The following is a 20,962-nucleotide window of genomic DNA, read 5'->3' as shown; positions in this document are numbered from 1 at the left end:
CCCGACTCCCGCGTGGCGCTTTCTCCGGCGCTGCAATTACTGAGGACTCTTTTCCAGGCCCTCTTTATAAGTTCTGATCCTGACCAATTAGCTAATAAACCCCTACATGGACTGATTAGTTCTGTGCAAATAAACCTCTTGCCACAAAACATCAACACGTCTTCCAGGGTAACGTGCCAGCCACCGCGGTCCGCCCTGCTTTGCCGTCTTCCTTGCCTCCGGAGGTGGCACTGGGCCAGGTGGGCACAGCCCGGCTTGTTTGAAAGCGCCTCTGGTCACCTAGCAACGCTCCAGCCCTGGGAGCCAGGCGGCCGGGCCCGGGCAGCGCCTGAGCGCCCTGCAGGCTCCCTGCCCGCCAGCGCAGAGTCCGGGATGATTCCCAAATGCTTTTTAAATAACGGCACACTGGACTCATTTCTGTAACCAGCCCCTGTACGTACCTAAGACAGCATCTTAGAGAAGTAAAAACGGGGGAGACACTTAATCCTTCTAGATCAGCACCGTCTCCTGGCCAGTTTCCGGGTGACAGCAGCACAGCCCATACGGGCAGGAGGCTTTCTTCCAAGACGGACAGAATGGGTGACTTTCCAAACTTTCAGGTTCTGTCTTAGAATGAAATACCACCACGAGCCACTACAGCGGGTCGGCAGCAGCCACAAACAGCCTCTGCAGACCCTCCGCCGGCCCGGCCCACGGAGCCCCCGCTCCCCCAGAGCTCTGTCGCGGCCCTGACGTTGCCGCCGTCCTTAGGAGAGAACAGGCCGCGGATTCCCATCGGGAAGCGCAGCCCCCCCAGCGCGGTCGCCGGTGCGCGCCGCGGAGCCGGTGCGCGTTTCTGGACGCGGAGGCCTAGCAGTACCGGCAGAACGTACAGTCACAAACGCGTTTTTGACAATTCTTCTTTTCCAGCAGAGAGCTGATGTTTTTAAACCTAAAAGACATGCTTCTTTCTTTCTCTTCCTGGTGCAATTTCAGGGAAGCTCTGGGAAGCGGCATGGTAACGGGAAACCCTGTCTGAGGGTCGGGGGCGTGAGTGCAGGCCGAGCTCCAACACTCCCTGGTTGCGTCGCTTTGAACAATTCCTTTCACTGCGCGGGGCCTCGGTTTCCTCACCCAGACAAGGACAGGGTTGGAGAAGGGGATCTTTAGGGTCCTTTGCAATTGTCAGTCATATGAATTGAAGAGAAGCCCAGCCGCACGAGGAGCGTCGCCCAGTCCCAGGACAGCTCCGTCCCTGGGGCAGCACAGCCGAGCGTGCGGCAGCTCCCCCAGGTCAGGGACTGCCGGCTACTCCGCCCAGTGCGCACGACGTGGCTTCTGCCACCGAGACACTGACAGCAGGGCCCGGCAGCCCCCGCTTTGCTGCCTGGAGGGCGGCCCGGAGGAACCTCCCTGTGGAAACGGGACGTGTCGGCAGGGCCGCTGTCTGCGTTCCTGGGACGGGGCGCATGTACCTGGCCGGGGGAGGCACAGCCGGAACGAAAGGGTCTGCGTATCTTCTTGGAGAGTCTTCAGCCCTTCACCGCGTCCACAGAGAGGCGGTTGTGAGAATCTCAGGGCCAGGGCCTGTGGAGGTGGCCACAGACGGCAGGGGCAGGCGGGGACGGCAGGGGCAGGCGGGGATGGCAGGGGCGGGCGGGGACGGCAGGGGCGGGCGGGGACGGCAGGGGCAGGCAGGGATGGCAGGGCCTGGTCGTTGCTGCTACGCATCTGTTATTGGTGGCCATGTGGCAGACGCATTCGGTGCAGGTTTGGGGGCATCTTCTCACCCTCCGACGAGCCGTGTGATTCCAAAGGAATGACCTGAGTGCCCCCGGCTTTGTTCCGCCCCCTAAAAAGGCAGTGCCCAAGGAGGAGCTTCTGCATTTCTCATCAGAGTCAGGCCATGGGCCCCTCTTCTGTGGGCTGGAGACCCCGGTGTCCAGGGAGGAGGGCAAAGAGGCCCTGCAGGCCCTGCCGCCGTGGAGGGGGCTGTCTCGGTGACAGGCCGGCCACTCGGCCCTGCTCTGCAGGTCCCGGGCTGCTGGGGCCCATGGCCACCCACATGGAGCCCGGGCACCGCCATCTCACTCACTCACGGACACACATGTCAGACCTGAAGACCTGGGAGCTCCTGGCACAGCAGCATGTGCACAGAAACACACATTCCACAGACGGGCAAGCCACTGGAGCTGAGAGCGGCGTGAACTGGAGTTCAGGAAGGCTGGCTGCCTCGTGCACTGGCACCGTGGGGGCTTTTGGTGCGTCCTGTTGAGATGTGTGCCCTGTCCCCACGCAGCGCGTCTCCTGCAGGAGGGGCTCGGGGGCACGCAGGAGCCGCCAGCAGAGACGCCGTACCAGCTGCCGCGGAGGGAAGGGCCCGGCGCCGTTCTGCGGTGGCCGTCTGCACTGTCACGGTCAGCTGCCGGACCCCGGAAGGGGCGGCGCCCTCAGTGACCCATCTCGTTCAGGTTGAGAGCCAGGGGGCCACCTCCTAGGTCAACATTGCGTTCTTAGACTACAGATGGTGCGTGGAATTTGGCTAGAACACCGACACTCTGCAGCTGTCACCATGCTCGCGGTATGGCAGGGGAGACTTTGCTCCCCCCGCCGCAAAATGCAAGCGACCTGGACGCCGCAGTTCCTTCAGCACATACCGAGGGTGGCTGCGCACAGACAGGGCGGCCGGTCCCAGGGCGGCGGCCACACCGTGTGGGAGGTCCCTCTCCGGGAAACAGCCTGTTTCTCCTCAGCAGGCTGAGCCCGTGGCCGACTACCATCCCTGGGTGTCACGTGCTCCCACAAGACACCTTCCCTTTGGGTTTAAGTTGTAAGACACAGTCCGTCTGTCTGTCCCTTTACAACACCTGCCTTATGGCCACAGCCAGCAGAAATTTAAGTGCCTGCAGTTCGCGTGCTGGAAAAGGCTTCATAAGTGAACATGGTATGTGCATCTGTGCGTAGAGGTGTGGGCCCCGATGGGACACGCAGGTAGGAGCACAGAACGTGGGTTTCGCAGATATGTAGGCTGAAAACCATGGAGAGCAAAACCCATCTGGGCGGACTGCCAGGCCCGACAGTGAGCCGTCCGAGCTGCGGGGACTGCCTGAGGGCAGGACGGGTGGTGGGGGGCGCAGAAGGGGTTGACCAGGCAGGCGGCCTTGAGACAGGGCGGGTTGAGTGCAGGATCCGGGGTGCAAACAGCGGCTGGGCGCCATGAACAGAGCGATGGGCGCAGGGCCCCTGCGGGCGGGACCATCTGCAAGGGCGGTGCGTCTGGTGGGCGACCGTGACCCTCAAAGAGCGGCACGGGAAGGCTGGGGAGGACCCTCGGCGGGTCTGGGCCGCCCTCCTCCCTGACCGCAGGAGGCTGCGCTTCATTTGGCCAGTCCGCCCACGACGAGACTGGTGTCCAGAGCAGGGCTTCACATGCGCACTGTGAAAATTCTCGTTAGGTTCCGTCGTCGTCAGCAAACCTGCTCCGGTGCGCGGTTTTAATAAAGCAGGAGCGGGACACACCCATCCCGCCCTCCGGCACTGCGAGGGGCTGCTTAGACTGGTGGAGAGGGGACACCTCGGGGACCGCCTGCCGTCCCGCTCCACGGGGTCTTGGTCCTCGGCGCCCGGGGTCTGGGGGCGCGTCCTCTGTGGGTGCCACGTGGGGAGCGGTCATCTTCGCTACATGGCTGCGCCCCACCCAGCCGAGCACAGACGGACCCGAGTCCCGCCCTTCCCCCCCGCAGCTCCTCCGCGCAGCAGCCAGCGAGGCACCGTGGGGTCCTCCGGCAGCCTCGTGCTTCCAGTGCAGAGAAGTGAACCTGTTACCTTCCCCGCATGTCCGGGCCTTCTGCTGCCGTCACCGTCTCCAGGCGGGACACTCAGATCTGCCCATGTCACCTCGGTCTGCTTCGTCCCTCCCCACCTGCCGGCCTCAGCGAGCCGCGGGCCCTGCAGACCCGGACGCCTCCCGTCGGTGGCAGCGTCCCCCTCTCCTCTGGCCTCGCCCCTGTCCCCTGTGACGGCTTTCCCGGCGGCCGTCTCCCACTTGAGCGGGTCCTTCTCCTTGGGTTCAGGATGCTGCCCCTTAAATGCACACAGCGTTTTGAAGGGACCCCCATTGCCTCTCTGCAAGTCCGACTCCCTGGCGCCGTGTGCACCTGCCCAGCCCCTCCCACCTCCTGCCTGCTGTTCCACGCCTCCGCCTTTCCCAGTGGGGCCCAGGGCTGCACCCTGCAGTGCCCCCCGCTGACCGGGTGTCCCGGCTCAGGCCTGAGGCCACTCCTGGACGCTCCATGACCCTGGCTGATGTCCTCTGGGGCATCAAGCTTCAGCGGAGACAGCCAGCTCCTCGGAGAAGCTCTGGCCGTTCCCTCCTGCACCTGCCGGTACCCCTAACACTCTCCCCTACGGTCACACGTACACAGCTGCGCCGCACGGATCACATCCGCATTCGACCCCGCTGCGCTCTGTGAGCTCGCTGGGGACGGGGACCTCACAGTCCCCACCATTGCCTCCCAGGACCTCACTGACTCAGGGTCGGCCGTAGGGGATGTTTACTGACATCAGAACAGTTTGCAAAATTGATATTCAAAGGGATGCCTTTTTTCTCTTTTCATTTAATTACATTGATTTATAAAAGTGGCCAAAATATTAGGGGAAAATGCCAAGTGCCAAGAGATTTTGGCTCAAAGGCCAGCTCTAATCAATTGCAAATGGCTGACAGGTACTAGCTCGAGGGGGCAGGGGGCGGGCAGACCACCCAGTCAGGCTCTGGGTGGAGAAGGAGGGCCGTGTCTTGCCTTCTGTTTGCCCCCGTGCCCCCCCACCCCCCATGCCTACCACACCCCCCACCCACCATGCCCCCCACGCCCCATGCCAGTATCAATGGGCATGTCCTTGTGATCAGTATTCACACGTGTTTCAAAGCCCTGACTCTGAGCAAGCGTGAGGCAGAGTCTGCGTCTTCAGAGAGCGCCCTCACCGCGGGGACACCGTGCGGAACCCGCCGAGGCCGCCTGGGTTGGCCAAAGCCACAGAGTCCTTAGGACGCACCCCCCACGGCGTGACGGCCTCTGCTCAGCCGCGCGGCCCGGCAGGCACGGCGCTGCTCCCCTCCATCATCTGAGGACCGAGGACCTAAAACAGCCCCTGCCTGGCCTTTGAGAGACTTGAAGAGCAGGAATTTCAGGGTCACTGCCCAATATGTTAATTATGTGTGTCCTGTCTTTTGGAAAATACAAAAACCAGATACACTCAGTCAAACAGGCAAATGAAATCTTCTTCCAATGTTGGGTTTGTTTTTTTTTTAATGAACATTTATTTTGTCTACAAGTAGATTTCAGACAATGCAATCCCTAAAATGTCCTTTTACAAGTGACCCTCCTGCCCCACGAGGTCTAATTAGGGGCCGCCTCACTATCGTTTTATCTGCGCACATCGGCCGTCCTGCTGCCCTGCCAGTGAGTCAGAGGACAGCTATGCCCAGTGTGGAGCCAATTCTCCAGAGAAGCAAAGGAAAAGAGAAACAACTGCCTTTTAAGGAAATCAGACCTGTTTCTGGCAATAAACTTCGCTTCCGCTTCTATCTGAACAGGCCCTCAGCAGCGGAAGAAGAGCGTCCTACAGCGTCCACGGCCGCCCGGCCGCCCCGCCCCGCCCCGCCCGTGCGTCTGTGGGTGCGTGACGGCCTCCCGTCCCGCCGCCTGCAGCCCGTGCGCACAGCACACGACCACGGGCACCGGGGCCCGCGGAGAGCCGTCGAACAAAGGGCGCTTCTTTTTCTGCGAACAGGAAGACATCCGGTCTCAGTTTGGAATTGTATCTTGGCTACCTTGTTAAAGGTGCTTTTTAAAGCAAAAAAAAGTTGGGGGGGGGGTGGCCAGCAGTTTCTAGGAAACTTATAAAACATGGCCTTTCAATTGCAAAGAACTCGTATCGAGCGCTGCATGGAAGCGGGGCCGGTTCGAGGTTAGACGCAGGGTCTTCTCGCCGCGACTGCCCTCCCACGCGGCGCACCAGCCACCACCACGCCCGTCCCCCACTGAGCGGCCCCGCTGTCCCCGTTCTCGGCACCCACCCCCACTGCCCTTCCGCCCGTCCCTGCTTCCGCTCCTCTAACCTGGGGCCCCTCACGCGTCACTCACCCGTCACCTTCACGGGAGGACTGTGATCCCCGCGCAGCTCTCCACCCCCCGCCCCGCCTGCCAGTGCCCCCACAGGCCACCAGCCACCCTTCCCGGTACCCGGAGGGCGTGCCACGCGCTCGTCAGACACCCTCAGGGACAGCCGGAGAGCATCCGTGGAGAGCAACGGGTGAGCCGGGAAGGAAGGGACTGTGGCTTTTAACCCCGGTCCCTTCCCGCCCCTGGGTCAGCAGCCCGAGGAGATCCTCAGCCTCGGCCTCCCCAGCCTTTCCGTGACGGGGAGGGGCCTCCCAAAGCGGAGACTCCCTGCAGCGCGGAGATCCCAGGGTGGCCACGGAGACGGGCCGACGTGCGTTCCTCCCGACAGACAGACCCAAAGAGGAGGCAGGCTCGGGCACCCAGGAGGGGCGTCCCCTTCTGCGGGAACTCTGTCCCCCACGAGACGCCCCAACACCCACCCTGTAGCACCAGAGAGGCCGCCGCACCGGCACGGAACGGGTGCTTGGCAGACCCCTATCTCCGCCGGCCGCCGCGGAGCGCCCCACGCTGCTCTCGCAGGCACGCGCGTCCCCGCAGAAGGGGCTCCGGGGCCTGGGACGCCCCGCCCCACTCAGGGCCTGCGCTGCCCCTGATGCTGCGACGCAGCATTAGTTTCCTCGGGACTCGTTTTAGGACGCAGGTGCTTCTGTCCTTACAGCCTCGTCACCTCGTACAACAGTTCCCCGTCCGTCTCTCCCACAGACGTTTGCTTCTTAAGAGCGAGGACAAAGCCTCGTTCACGCCAGAACCCAGCAGGCTTGTGGCAAAGCCAGACATAAATTCGGTCTTTGTCTCGGGTGCTGGCACGAAACTCCTGAACCCCTGGACTTTCCTGAGTGACCGGGTGTCTTCTGTGCCTCAGAAGGAGCCTTCTGGATGCTCAGCAGGTGACTCAGGGTGGCGCTGGTCACCAGGAAGACCACGTGATGCGAGGGGGGGACTCCCCGCCCGACCCCCCGACCCCGGGGGAGGCGAGGGGGCTGCAGACTGAGCGCTGGGAAGCCCTTGAACAATGAGACTGAGGGGCTTCCAGGTGGATGAACGTATCCGCGTGCCGGAGGGGGGCACCCGGTTCCATGGGGACAAACGCTGCTGTCCCCGCCCGGCCGGCCTCTCCACCTGGCCGCTCATCTGTGTCTGTCACCGACCCTTTATAATGAACCGGCACCTGTTCTGAGTCCTGTCAGCCACTCTGACAAACTCACAGAAGCCCAGGGTGGGGGGGGGGGTGGTCTGGGGCGCCTTCGATCTGTAGCGGGCCGGTCCGAAGCCCAGGGAACTACCCGGCTTTGTGGGGTCTGAAGAGGGGCAATCGTGTGGGACCGAACCTTCACCTGTGGGGCGTGGGCCTCTCCCCTGGGAGGCCGGGTTGGAACTGAGCCGCATGGGTCAGACATCCAGGCACTGGCCGCGGAGGCTTGGGAAATGCTTAGTGATGTGAGAAAAGACACATCAGGACAGTGCTGTCCCCAGAGCCAGCGACAGGCATGCCTACCTACTTACAGTGAGTGTCAGAAGCCGAGGCTGACAATCAGGCCGGACCCATACACCTGGGCAGTGTGGCTGCTTTTGTCCTGAAATTGCTGCTCTGATAGTTGGAGACCCGCGTTGGTAAATCACAGGGAAGAAGTTCTCACAATGGGGCTGAAGCCGCCAACACTTAGCTCCGCATTTTCCTGACCCGCGATGCCCAAGATTATCCTGTCACTGCTGAACGTCAGTGCGACTAACACCGGGCCTGGCCGACTTAAACCCGGAAGGTCTCCTTTTTCTGAACTGCTATCTAGCCCGTCAACTTATAAAATCGATTTTTTCCCCTTTTTAAAAAGATTCTATTTATTTATTTTTAGAGAGAGGGGAAGGAAGGGAGGAAGAGAGGGAGAGGAACATCCATATGTGGTTGCCTCCCATGCCCCCAACTGGGGGCCTGCCCTCCACCCAGGCCTGTGCCCTGACTGGGGATTGAACCGGTGATCATTTGGTTCTCATGCCAGCACTCAGTCCACTGAGCCACACCAGCCAGGAAAATAGATTTTTTAATTAAAAGCAGAACTTTGCGTTTACTGGTACAATGAGGCCTTCGAGGTGGATGTCTTCCATTAGAAGGGCAAATTCCGGGGAAGAACGATTGGAATTTCCACAAATATTTATCTGAACAGCTGGCGCGGGAAGAAGGAGCAGACCGTTTGATATTTCATCGAAGGCAGAGTTTGAATCAATGAGTAGATGTTACAAGAAGCAGATGTCATCTAAATACTGGGAAACTTTTCCTCTGGATAATGGCGACCAACAAGAAATTATTTAGATTTCTTTGGGTCCCCAGACCTGAACTATTTCCTGAGGGGCCAGTTGTTTATCTGTTAGTGACGCTGTAAAGAGGGGTCCCCCTTCAAGGGGCAAGTTGCGCCAAATGAGATGTCCCTTTCAGGTCCAAGGTTTTACGGTCCTGTGAGTTCCTGCCATGGTTTTCAGTTGTTGCGGTCGGCAGTCAGTTTATCTGGTACCTGGACTTACTCCTGTTGATGATGTGATGTGTTCATTCATGCCTGGCCTCTGGGGAAAGTCCTCTTTATAAAACAAGGCTGTGTTCTCCCTGTAGACAATAGATCTGTTGCTCCACCCTGAAGAGAGACAAGAAGGCTCTCCAGATGAACACGGGACTCGTTCTGTTCTGAGTGCACGTCTTATCTCAGCTCCCGGAATGAGGGCTTCTATTGTATCTCAGCTCTGCACAGAGGCCAGACGGTGAGACCTTCGTCGTGACCACCAACGAAAAGATTTTCCCTTTGACTTTGACACAGAGATTTCATGCGGACTATGGAGGAAGAATGGGAAGTTTTTAATGTTAGAGGAACAGGCTCAAACCGGTCACACACGCACAAAGCAAGTGGAAAAAGAAAACGGGGGGAATGAAGGGCCGGGCTTCAGAGAACGTGTTGACATTCCCACCTCTGCCATCTGAAAGGTGACAGGATGCGACAGGGGAGAAAATGGTGGCGGGGAAAGTCAGAGACTGAGTCAGCCTCCGACACGCGCCCGGGGCTTCTCCGAGGGGAGCAGACAAGCGCTGCGTGGCGGGTCCGTGTTAACAGGTAACCGACAAAGTGACAATAAACCCCACGGATGGGTTAGAAGAGGAAGAACTCGTATTTTGTCTGGGGAGGGATTCATGACAACAGCTGGGCTGAACTGAACTTTAAAGGATTATTAGGGAACTTAACTGGCCACATAAGATAAGGAAGAGAGGCTCGTTCTGGCCCGTGTTCCTCTAACCTCGCTGAGAATGGGCCGTGGGTCAGCACCCCTGCCCCGGCCCAGTGAGCTTGGAAACCGCTTGGCTTATCTATGAAATCCATTAAAGCCCCTGAGGCCACTCGTCCCTGAAAGCATTTCTCTTTTTTCAGAGATCAGCACTCGGTCTTCCCAGTCTATCCTACTGATTAGCAGAAACTGGAAATTCTTAAAACCACGATTTCCCAGCCCTGACTGGGGAGCTCCGAAGGTTAGAGTGTCACCTCCATGAGCCAAGGTTGCAGGTTTGATCCCAGTCAGGACACACACGAGGATCCTCCAATGATGCATCAATAAGTGGAACAATAAACCGGTGACTCTCTCTCTCCCTCCCTCCCTCTCTCTCTCTCTCTACACACACACACATACACACACACACACACACACGTGCACACACGCACAGGATCCCTCCTCTTTCTGCTGCGGATAAGGCAACCTCGGACTGGAGGGTCCGGCCAGCTTAGGAGGCCGTGGGGGAGGGAAGTCAGGGGTACAACAACCAGACCAACGTGAGGGAGGCGTGAGAGTAAGAGGATGGGGAGGTAAGGGAGAGGCGGGGTTTCCTTGGCCAAAGAGAGAAGCAGAGGGTCGGGTTGTCAGAGGTCGCCATGAAGAGAAAGGATTAATGTCGCCAGGGGGCATCCTCACTGCCCTTGCGTCTACACTCAGCCCCGTGCCTGGCCGGGGGACCCGCGGTCACGAGGCCCCAGAACACACTACATGGGCATCTGGCCCATGGGGCGCAGGGATGGGTGTCCTCTGCCGATGGCAGCAGATGAGCCTGTCCCCAGCAGCATGTCCCCAGCAGCAGGCAGGCAGGCAGCCGGGAGATGGGGACCTGGCGTGGCCCTCTGCAGCCCGACTCCCTGCAGCAGCCAGGAAACGTGCGCACAGCTCGGCCCAGTGTCAGTCATGCTGCGCACCGGCCAGTGGGAGATGCTACGTCTCTCATGAAAGAAATAAAAATAAAAGTGACTTCCGGGGTCGCCTCTGACCCTCACGGCCTTTCACAAATCTCGTTTCTCACTAGCTTGGCCTCGCTGGGTGAGCGTAACTCGCTGCTGTCCGAGAAGCTGAAGCACCAGGGGCTGGACACCCTCTCGTTCACTCGGGAAAGCAGCCTTATATAGCAATGACTTCCACTTCAGAAGATGGGGGGCGGGGGGGACGGCGGGGAACGATGCGCTCACGGCCTCCCCCACAGGCCCAGGGGCTCTCCCCACAGCTCAGGGATCAGCGCCCGGCACTCACTCACCAGGGACAATTTATTTTCCTTTATATTTCCAAAGCACTCAGAACGATCCCTTCTGGTGGTGATGACTTCCATATGCTGCTCTCCTCCGAGAGAGTGAGGCCACATTCTGAAGCCGGTCCGTGCCACCAGGCGGGGAGGGACGGGACCGCGGGAGCCCTTCCCCGACCTCAGAGCCAGCCTCAGCGGCACCGCGTGGCAGAGACGGGGCCGCCCTTCAGCGCCAGCCTGTGGGCTAGACAACATCACGACGACCACACACGTGAGACTACTTCTCTTTGAAAGCCCTGAATGTTCATGGCGTGTAAGTCCCTTACGTGTGCAGTTTCTGGCCCTGAGGACAGTCCTTGGGGACAGGTTTACAATGAGGAAGCTGAGCACAGGGACTGAGGTGATGCCCCAGCCAGGGCCGCCCGGCTGTCCACCCGGCTCGACATAACCGTGCCACAGCCGAGTCTGCGGAGTCTGAGGGGTGTTCCTTTCAGGAATCTGTACTGCTTGTAACTGACGCTCGTTTTATCCAGCCTCGTAAAATATATGGCTCCAGGACCCCGCTGCCTCCGACTGACTCAACTGTGTCACGAAGAAATACGAATGAGCAATTCACACTGCGAACCTTTTGTGAAATGTTGCATTTTACCGAATCTGAACACGTGCACAGCAGGAAAGAGCCATCAACGTCCCTGACTGGTTTGGGGGCCCTGCGCTTGCCTCGGTCTGTGTGGAGTACAAGGACCTGGATTGTCGCTTTTCTCAGTTTCGGAAGCAAGCCGACCTGTGTAGAAGACAGTGACCTCCCCCTCTGAGCAGGACATAACAGCGGGGACAGGCTTCTTTCCTGCACCGTTGCCGCGGCCAGAGTTCTCCCCATACGCGGTCCTGACAAAGTGCTGCAAATACCCCGGGAACCGACTCCCGGGGCTCCGATCCGCGCCCGGCAGCACCTCCACCTGCAGACCAGCAGCTGCGACCCGGCAGCAGACCGGAGCCCAGGGCCGAGGCCGCAGGGCCAGCGGGTGGCCGTCAGCCCCAACACACCCGCCCTGCCACGGGCCGGGCTGCACGCACGGTCTAAATGGGTCCTTTCCTTTTTGAAGGAGAGATGAAACTGAGACATGTTAGAAAAAATAATAAAACTCTTCTTTCCTCTAGGTCTGATACCAGGGTCAAAATAAACAGGATCTCTGTATCAAATTCGCCGAGACACTCCCTAAATTCTTCTTCTCTCACTGGGAGAAGCAATTTCAGAGGAAAAGAAAGATTAATAGAATTTGTAACCAAAGTTCTACAGAAGAAGCGGTGGTGATTGTTTACATAACCGAAGAACTCTGCAGACCGGCCAGGAGCCCGTCATGAGAAGCTGCAATGGATGAGGAGACAGAGGAGAGGGGACAGGTCCCAGCTGTTCTCCTAGAACCCGTTAGTGGATTGTTCCACAGCTGGGGGTCCCAGGAGACAGAGTTTTTCACTGTGAGAGACAGGACTTCTTGGCGCAACCCCTCACGGAAACATGTGCCCACTGCCCTGGCGCTTGGCGGCTGCCTGGCCGTGCCCAGGACCCTTCTCTCTGCGCGTGCCCCATGCCTGGAAGTTCCCCCAACCTTCACGCTTGCCGGCCAAGCCCCCAGGCGCTCCTGCAGACACACATTCACCTACAGAACGAGGAAGGAGCGAGCGCCGACTGATGCCATTGCAGCCGCGTGAACACCAAGACCGGCACGGGGCCCTGGTGCAGACCGCCTGAGGTGACCCACCCGGTAGGGACCTCCTGACATGTGGTTGTACCGAGGTTTCATGGCGCTTGAATAAGTGGATGTCTGGGTTGTTATCTAGTGTCAACGCTCACAAAATGACACCAGCTTTAAAACATTCCTGAAAAGAAGCTGTCCCAGGACGCACGCCCACGGGGCACCCATGGCCCACCCTGGCTCTTCTCCGCGTGCCCACAGAAAGCTGCCGTCAGCCAGGCCGTGAGAGGAGAACCCTTCCTGTCTCCTCACGTGGGACAGGTAGGCCGAACACTAAGAACCCCCAGGCAGACTGTTGGGAGGTGGGCGTACGCCCGCTTTGTTAGAGGGTCACTCCGCCTCTCGGCCTCTATGACACCAGCCCATGTCAGAGCGAAGTGGTCAGGACTAACATGTTTAGTAACCAGGCGCTCAGAACACGAGACCCTTCTGGATCTGGTTTTCAAAAAAGGCGGAAGTCAGGCAATAGTTGATTTAAAACTTTACAGAATTTAAACCAAACGATCGTGTTCAGGAAGCTCTTGATAGATGCAGTCAAAAATGGCTAAAATAATATAATATGGCAACAAACCAAGATGTATGAGGCCGATCGAGAAAAGTTCCAGCTGCTGTTAATCTAACGAGAGCAGCTTGTGCAACATGGAGAGGGGACTGGACTGTGCACGCGTGAACAGTGACGACCTCACTGTACTAGTCAGTGGGAACGGTAGACGCTGCTGAGTGAGCATGTGCACTGTGTGGCTGTCACGTTCACAATGACGGAGCAAGTAGAGCCATGAATCTGCATCAGGTTTTGCCTTAAGCTTGAGCATTCCTCCGCGGAAACTATTGGGATGAGTCAGAAGGCCTCTGGGGACAAGGCAGTGAGGGCAGCACAGATAAAAGTGTGGCCCAGACCCTTCAAAGGTGGTCGAGAACCCGTTGAAAGTGATCCACACCCTGGGAGGCCTGTAACAAGCAGGGCACCTTAGGATGCTGAACCTGTACAGGCTGCAGTCAACAAAGCTCGACGACCCAGGTGACTCGGCCCCCTGCGGCCCAGATCTGGCGCCCTGCGACTTCGGGTTTCTCCCAAAACTAAAATCATCTTTGAGAGGAAAGAGATTTCAGGGCTTCAATGAGATTCAGGGAAATACGATGGGGCAGCTGATGGCGATTCCAACAAAGGATTTTTCAGAGTATTTTGAACAATGGAAGAGGCACTGGGAAACCTGTGTGAGGTCCCAAGGTGCCTACTTAGAAGGGACTGAGGTGGCATTGTCCTCTGTACAATGTTTCTTGTAGCTTGTATCTTCTTCAATAAATGTCTCTATATTCCATATTCCATGGCTGGCTACCCCTGGACAGACCTTATTGGGGGAGGGGGTGTAAGCAAATATTTTTGAAGATGCAAAGGAAAAGGAGGCAGGAAATTGGCAGAAATAAGATAAGAGCAAGCTAATCTTGCTGGAGGACGTGTTCTGTGAAGTTAGACAGAGGAGCGTGTGTTTCTGGCAGGCCTCTGCTCAGGGTATGTATTAGATTCCATTCCAAGACCAAAAAAGATGAAGAGGCTGGAGGTAAGTGCTCAAAAGTAAATGAAATCTTTATTTTGAAAATAAAATCAATGCTTTATGAGATACATATAAATAAAGTCACCGCTGAAGCAGCTGCTTTGAGCCCAGGGCAAGGTGTTTCATTCATAACGTTTCAGATGGGAAACCCAACAGTTTTTTAGTGTATTTATCTAAACACGCCGGATTTACGTGTTTGCTCAGGAAAACCATGTCCAGACCACCGGAGCACGGAGACTGTGTCCCGCTGTTGCCAGCGACCCGCCCCCGGCCAAGGACTCCGCCATGACTGCAAACAGTTTTTTGAGAATCTGGCCAGCTCTGCTTTTTAAAGGAATGGTAGATGGTTCAGAAAAATAAGGGATCTAAGGTAATTCAGCGCTATCAACATGTTCTCACCGAGCTGGTCCGACAGGAATTTCCCCCAAAGAGCCTCACGCCCACCTGCTCCCTGGTCCAGACACCGCCTGGCATTAGGTTTCAGCGAGGACAGCGCACCCAGCACCTTGGAGGACATGCATGTTTCCAGTGTCTTTACAAGTGAGCGGGGTCCCTTTCCAGTCTCGTCTCCCATTGGTCTGGAGCTTGAGGGGGGGTGTTTCCGCAGGCCATTCGGAGAAGAAACTGTTAGAAACAGTTTAAGGTTTGGACTTGGCTCTGTACGGATGTCACGGCGACCTTCAGCATCACTAAGCGACACGCAGTCCTCTCCCCCAGGCTGACGCAGAGAGGGGCAGGGTGCCCCTGCGACAGGGGAAGAGACGCGTGGACTTTGGACTCGTTCACGTAATTTTATTATGCAAATTACTTTTGAAGTATCGGATTTTTTAATGTATAAACTGAGAGTGATAAAACTTTGCTTACCCAACTGGTACCAAATGGGGTAACACATGTCAACCCTCCTAGATGTCTGGAAGGCATACACGTGTGAAATATTCTTAGTTAAATATATAAATTGGCTTGTATTCCTGAACACTTATTTTGGAAGCTAACCCGCCTTTTAGGACCATTACAATGAAAAATACGCAAATGTGATCTAGTCAGGGAGAGTGTCCACATCACAGTGACATTACACACTGACTTCCTTTAAAAACAACAATCATTTTACTTCAATAGCCAGTAAAAGGTCAGGGTATGTACTTCTAACGGGAGCGTTCTGGACGCTGACAGGGACATTCAAGAACTGACTCCCTGGACGGACTGAAAGCCAACACCCACGCAAGAGCAAAGGGCACCCGGGTTTTCAAAGTGCTGATGCCCAGTCAACAGAAGAAGAAGCAAAGGAAGAGCGAGTTACATTTCTTATTAAGCCCAAAGGTGGGTGGTAACTGTCCCTAGAAACACAGTCAACAGGATTATCAGTGGAGGTCTCACAGGCTGGGGACAAACCCTCACAGCTAACATAGAATACATCCCGTTCATGTGACCCATCAGAGGAGCCTGTGGTGCCGCCGGCCTTTCTGAGAACTGTCAAACCCATTTCATCATAAACACAGGTTTGCTTCTCCCAGTACCTGCTTCCAGCCGCGATCAAGTCAGCTCCCTCCCTAGTCACATGTTGGCCGGATCCCACGCGTTTCTGGCGGCTTTGGGCCATTACCCCAGCTTCCACCGCCTGCCTGACCCTGAGTTCTCTCCCCCTCAGCTCCTGGGCCAGGCTGCTGGCTCCTGGGCACGCACAGGCGGGGGGGGGGGGGGGGGTCCGCTTCCTGCCACCTCTAGTGCCCCCCGCCCCCCCAGGGTGAAGGCAGGAAGGAAGCCTGGAGAGGGAGGAGAGTCTGACATGTTTATTCATGACCGAATGAGGTGGCACTTCTCTGTGGCTAATAATACGAGTGGCCATCGCTGTCCTTTCTGTGGCTGGTGTCTAAACGCTGGGGCACCCACGGGGTTTCCCTAGGGGCCCTGGAGGGCACACCGCCCACAGTTCCCTGCCAGGGGACAGCGGGTGGGGGATGGAGAACAGGCTCCTCCCCAGCCGCCCGTCCCTTCCAGGCCCCAGGGACTCCTCCCCTGCCGGCTTCCTCCTGCCAGCCCTGGCTAAGGGCGTGGCCTGCGGGGACAGGGTGGTGGCCTGAGGCTGAAGTCCAGCCACTTCCTGGGACAGCCTTCACCCGAGGAGCGGCCAGGAGCCGTGCCTTGCCCGTGGACGGGCACGGTGCCGTCCAGCCTCTGTCTGTCTCCCTCTCCCGCCGCCTCCCCATGTCTGTCTCCAGTTTTACTCGGCCCCTCCCCTTCCCGCTGGGCCAGCGGACACCAGGCAACGGCCCGAGAAAGGGGGTGACCTGCCAGGGCCCCTGCAGCGCCCATTCCCGAGTCGCCCAGCACCCCGTCCCCTCCCCATTTCGCCTTCAGAAAGGGCACGTCCTCCCGGCATCATTACGCCCACTCACAGGCGGGGGCTGGGCCAGCCTTGCCTCTCTCTGCTCCTCCCTTACCTCCCCGGGGAAGGGGCAGTGGGTGCCTGCCGCCCGTGTCACCGCCAGGAGGCCGTGCGGGGACACATCTGACCTCAGTTCCTGCAGCAGTGGGCCCGCCCCTGACCAGGTACCAGTCACCGCCAGATGCCCGGGGCCCCCCTGACTGATGAAATCCGAGTTGGGTGGAGATGGCACTGTTTTTCCTAAACTCCCCCCTCGGGACCCCCTGGCCCTGCCCTCGTCCTCTGGGCACGTGGGTCGGCCACACAGAGGGAGAGGTCAGGCCGCAGCGCGCTCCGCCGTGGTTTCAAGACTTTGGCCGGTGCCTTAGCCTGAGGCCACCCCTCATAATCCTGCTTAGGTCGGGGGGCCGTTTGAGAGGTACGACCTGCCGAGCACTTGGGCACCTGCCCTGGCCCGTGGTGGGGTCCGGAGAGAGCCAGCCGCGTGGGGGCTGTGTCCAGATGACGACAAGGTGTGTGGTGTCCTCGCTGCGTCCCACTGACACTCAGCAGGGACCAGCCTTCACACGCGCACCCCCAAATGAAGACTGCGCGTGAGGCTGCCCCACAGGTTCGGCCGGCGCATTGACCTCCGGACGCGCGCCTGGTTTAGAGTTTGTGGGAAGTTAGTGCTCAGCCCTCAGTAAAAATGAAGTGATCTGTCATATTTCTAATGAAGATGTTACGGCTCTCAGTGCGTCGTAAGGAACCCTGACCCTCACACACACGCTCAGACACGCTGACAGTGCTCCCCTTTAGAGAATGTTTCTGGCATTATTTTATTTGAACCATGTTAGGAACCACATTGATGGCACTCAGGGACAGGAATTATGTTATTTGAATGTGTTCTGCCTGAACAACACATTTTTATTCAAAGTTTTAAAGAGAGAAAAGGCAGCAATAGGTGGGAATCACTAAATCCCTTCTGCCTCCCACGACGGGTGACGGTAACTTGTCATTTCAATACTAAGAAGCAAGCGTTTGAAGCCTTGAGTGAAAATGTGGTGGAAGAATGAGAAGCTGAGTGGTCTGCAACTCTGGCGTGGGGCTCACATTCCTAAACGGTAAAGCATGTAAAGGATAAACAGCCCAAACGTTCCGGTGCTCATTATTTTCCAACACAAGTGATTTCTGAATCGTTCAGGAGACTTGTTTGTAAAACAGAAATTTCTCCCCACTTCTTTATATAAAGATTTTTCAAAGGGGTTTGCCAAGAGCATGTCCAGAGACATATCCATGTAAGTGCATGTTCCAAAAACAACTTGGTGGAGTAGAAATGCTGGCGCGCGTCCATGAGGACACCCCCCCACACACACACACACGTGGGTTTTCTGGTGAACCCTGTCTGCAGACGCTCTCTGGGAGACGCATGTGGCAGAGTGCTGTCCTGTCCCTCCAGATGGAAAATATTTGCTTCCTATCATATGTATTTAGAACGCAAATTAAAAGACATAAAAGCATTTTAAAACCAGGGTAAAATTACTGGTTAGCTGGGCCTCTTTAAGATTCGATTTATTCTTGAAAAAAAAAAATTAAAAACCCAGAATTTTATGGCCTTGAGTTTCAATGTCGACGTCAAGTTATCATTATTAAGATTTCTGTTAGTGATCTTTGAAAGCTGGGCTTTGCCTCCAGGTTGGTTAGCCAGCCTAACACTCAGAATGTCTGAACATCTCTCAGAAGTAACTAGACATGTCGCTAGAAAGATATTTATGGGGCATTTAAAACCATTCAAGTTCTAATCATTTGAATAACATTAGACTGGTTTCTCTTTTGCTATTTCAGTTTGTTAGATTTTCATTCTACACGGAATGATGGAAATCTGAACACTGGGTATTTTGCAGGCTGAGTTGTTATCTCTAGAACTGTTTGTAGCGTTCACGGTTTAGTGGGCAGATTCAAGGACTGTCGGAAGTTTTCTAGTCCTTGGAAATATGCACTTTCTTTAATTCCCAAATTAATCATTTGCCGGTTCTTCAGAACAATGAGTATTTTGCTTGCCGGTAACCCTCCCCTGCCCAGCCTTCCTGTCTCCTTCCTCCACATGGAGGTGCCCTGGCCTGATAAGGTATCATCAGTCCTAGGGAGACGAGACAGCCTGTGCCCAGGCAGCCTTGAACTCAAGGAGACAGCACTGATGGAGTCCAGGGAACTCAGGGTGTTAAGTGGGAAGCAGCGACCCAGAGTGACAAGCACTCGGCTCCCAGGGCTTCCACAACAAGTGTGCTAGGACACAGGGATAAACACACTAAGCCTGAGATGAGAAAGGACGGGCAAAGTAGATTAGGAAGTGGGGTTACCATAGTAATTTAGGAATTGTGTCTTCTAGAGAAGGCTCTCCAGGCCCTTGTCACATAGGCTACCGCATCTCACTCTCTGTCACACACACACACGTGCGCGCGCACACACACGTGCATGCAAACGCACACACGTGTCAAGAAGGGTGAGAGATTTGTCTCAGGCCTGGCTGCAAGCTAGATCGAAGCTGGAATGAGACCCAAATCTCAGTCCCTGGAGCCAGCCAGCTGCTATCTAGACCCATAACAACCCCAGGCTCATGCCTGCTCAGTCGCAGAATGGGGCATTGACATCTGGTGATGCTGCCTGCCCCTGCTGCGCCCCCCAACCCCCAGCCAAGCACAGGGAAACACCTCTGGACCCCTGACTCTCCCTGCCAGCTGCAGCCCCGGGACCTGCGGCAAATCGCCTAACCTCTCTGAGTCTCCCCTCACCTACACTTGGGGCAGGACAGGAGGTCGGAGAAACCCTCAGTTCTAAAAGGCTGCGCTTCGTCTCCTGGGTGGAACTTTCGCTAGGTGGCAGGATTCCCCCGTCACACTGTGAGCGGCCGGCTGCTGGGAGCCCGGGCGGAGCGCTGCAGAGAAGCCCCTTTCCTCCCCACAGCGAACATTAGAAAAAATGCCAAGGACGAAGGATCTACAAAGCCCAGTGGCCCGTGTACTTCGTAACGAGCTCGATCCATTTTCATGTAAGAACAAAACGGGACGCGGCTCAGACCCGCTCTCTCACACGGCGCCACGGTGCAGTGGTAACACAGACAGAAGCCTGCTCATCTCCACGGACCCCAGCGTTTCCTGCCGCTGAGCCCCCACCAGAGAGCAAGCAGGTCCCCTCCAGCAGAGAGGAGCGTACTGAGCTCAGAAGTGAGCGATCCAGTGGCAGCAAAAACATCTGAAACGTGAAAAGCCATTACGAGATGCATTTCAAAGTTACCTGAGTTACTTAGAGGCTACTCTGAGAGTCTCTGAATTTACTCGGAGCCCTCCCCCAGATGAGCACCCACGAACGGGACAGAGTGCTTGGGCTTTGCCTTTCTTTGTCAAGTCCTGCGTGAATATGCTTCCAAATGGATTTTATGACATCCTCATACTTTAAAACTCATTGCCCCGTGGCCTTTTCACGAACGCTGCCTGTAAACGTCGGTCCCAGCACTTCCTAGGAGCCCACGGAGTCGCCGGGCCGCCAGCTGGGCCGCGCTGAGCGCCATCCCCGGGCTGTGGGCTCGGGCTCCCAACAAGCCTCAGCGGGGATTTCCAGCACTGCCTCGGGGGCGCCTCCCAGGGGTCCCGCCGGCTGTCAGAGGAGCTGGGAAGTATGACATTCCCCCCATCAACGGGGAAATATATGCAAGCTCTATTTTTTCAGCCAAGTTTCCTTTACGCCAACAAAGAAGCCCGACGTCCTAGAGAAAACTCACCGACAGCAGCCACCCCGAGCACCCGCCCCGAGCTCGTTCCCAGCCTGGGGAGCCAGGCGCCATCAACAGGTCTCTCCGCGCCGCCCGCCGCGCCCCGCGCGGGGGCCGCCGCCCGGGGACCCTACCTTGGCCACTTGCAGGGGCTGCTGCTGCTCCTGGCCCCCGAGCAGTCGGAACCCCCAGGGCGCCCCTCCGGTCATGGTTACGCAGATGAAGTCCCTGGTGCCCATCCTCTCCCAGCAGCGGCGGCGGCAGGGCTGGCGCGGGCGGGCGGCGGCGCGGGGGGGGTGCGCGCTGGCTGCTCCGAGCGCCCGCGGGACCCGCAGGACCGGACCGAGCCTGGGCTGCGCCTGCCGCGCTCTGGGCCGCCGAGGCGCGCGGGCGGCGGGGACACAGCCCACTGCTGCGTCACGGCCTCGCTCGGCCCACCTTCCGCGGGGGTGGGGGGCGCGGGGAGCGCGCAGGAGCCGGCGTTTGGGGCAAGATCGGGCGGGAAGCGCACGCTCCCAGCACCAACGGGCGATGGCCGGCGCCTCAGGGGCTCAGTGATGGCAAAGCCTTCCTTCGATAGTTCTAGAGCCAGCGAGGCCCCAGGAAGGGTCCCGCCTCCAGGCCGCTCAGCTCCGAGAACCCGGCCGTGGAGGGTGAGAGTCTCCCCAGCAGGAGTCTGGAGGATGCCCACGCCCATGCCTGAAGGGACGGAAGGAGCCGGAGTGGGTTTCTTTCTTCCTCTAGGCTTTGCCGTCTGCAGCCGGTGCAGCCAACCCCTGAAGAAGAGACAAAAGCAAGCAGAATAGTTGCTTTTAGAAACCTATTC

General features: G+C 57.5%; 1 protein-coding gene across 1 annotated transcript in view; it reads right to left on the bottom strand.

Moving 5' to 3' along the window:
- The window catches only part of SYNPO2 (synaptopodin 2), a 72,990-nt gene extending 52,574 nt beyond the window's left edge, over positions 1–20,416 (bottom strand). Inside the window, exon 1 of the mRNA XM_090288382.1 lies at positions 20,271–20,416. Within this exon, the coding sequence (XP_090144508.1) occupies positions 20,271–20,375 (105 nt within the window). The 5' untranslated portion in view covers positions 20,376–20,416. The remainder of the gene's footprint in view (positions 1–20,270) is intronic.
- Between the last annotated feature and the right edge of the window lie 546 nt (positions 20,417–20,962).

Source organism: Furipterus horrens, unplaced genomic scaffold, assembly GCF_987537825.1.
Source record: "Furipterus horrens unplaced genomic scaffold, mFurHor1.1.pri manual_scaffold_10, whole genome shotgun sequence".
Classification (NCBI taxonomy): Eukaryota; Metazoa; Chordata; class Mammalia; order Chiroptera; family Furipteridae; genus Furipterus; species Furipterus horrens.
The sequence above is the reverse complement of the archived record's forward strand: the minus strand, read 5'-3'. Positions and strand labels throughout refer to the sequence as shown.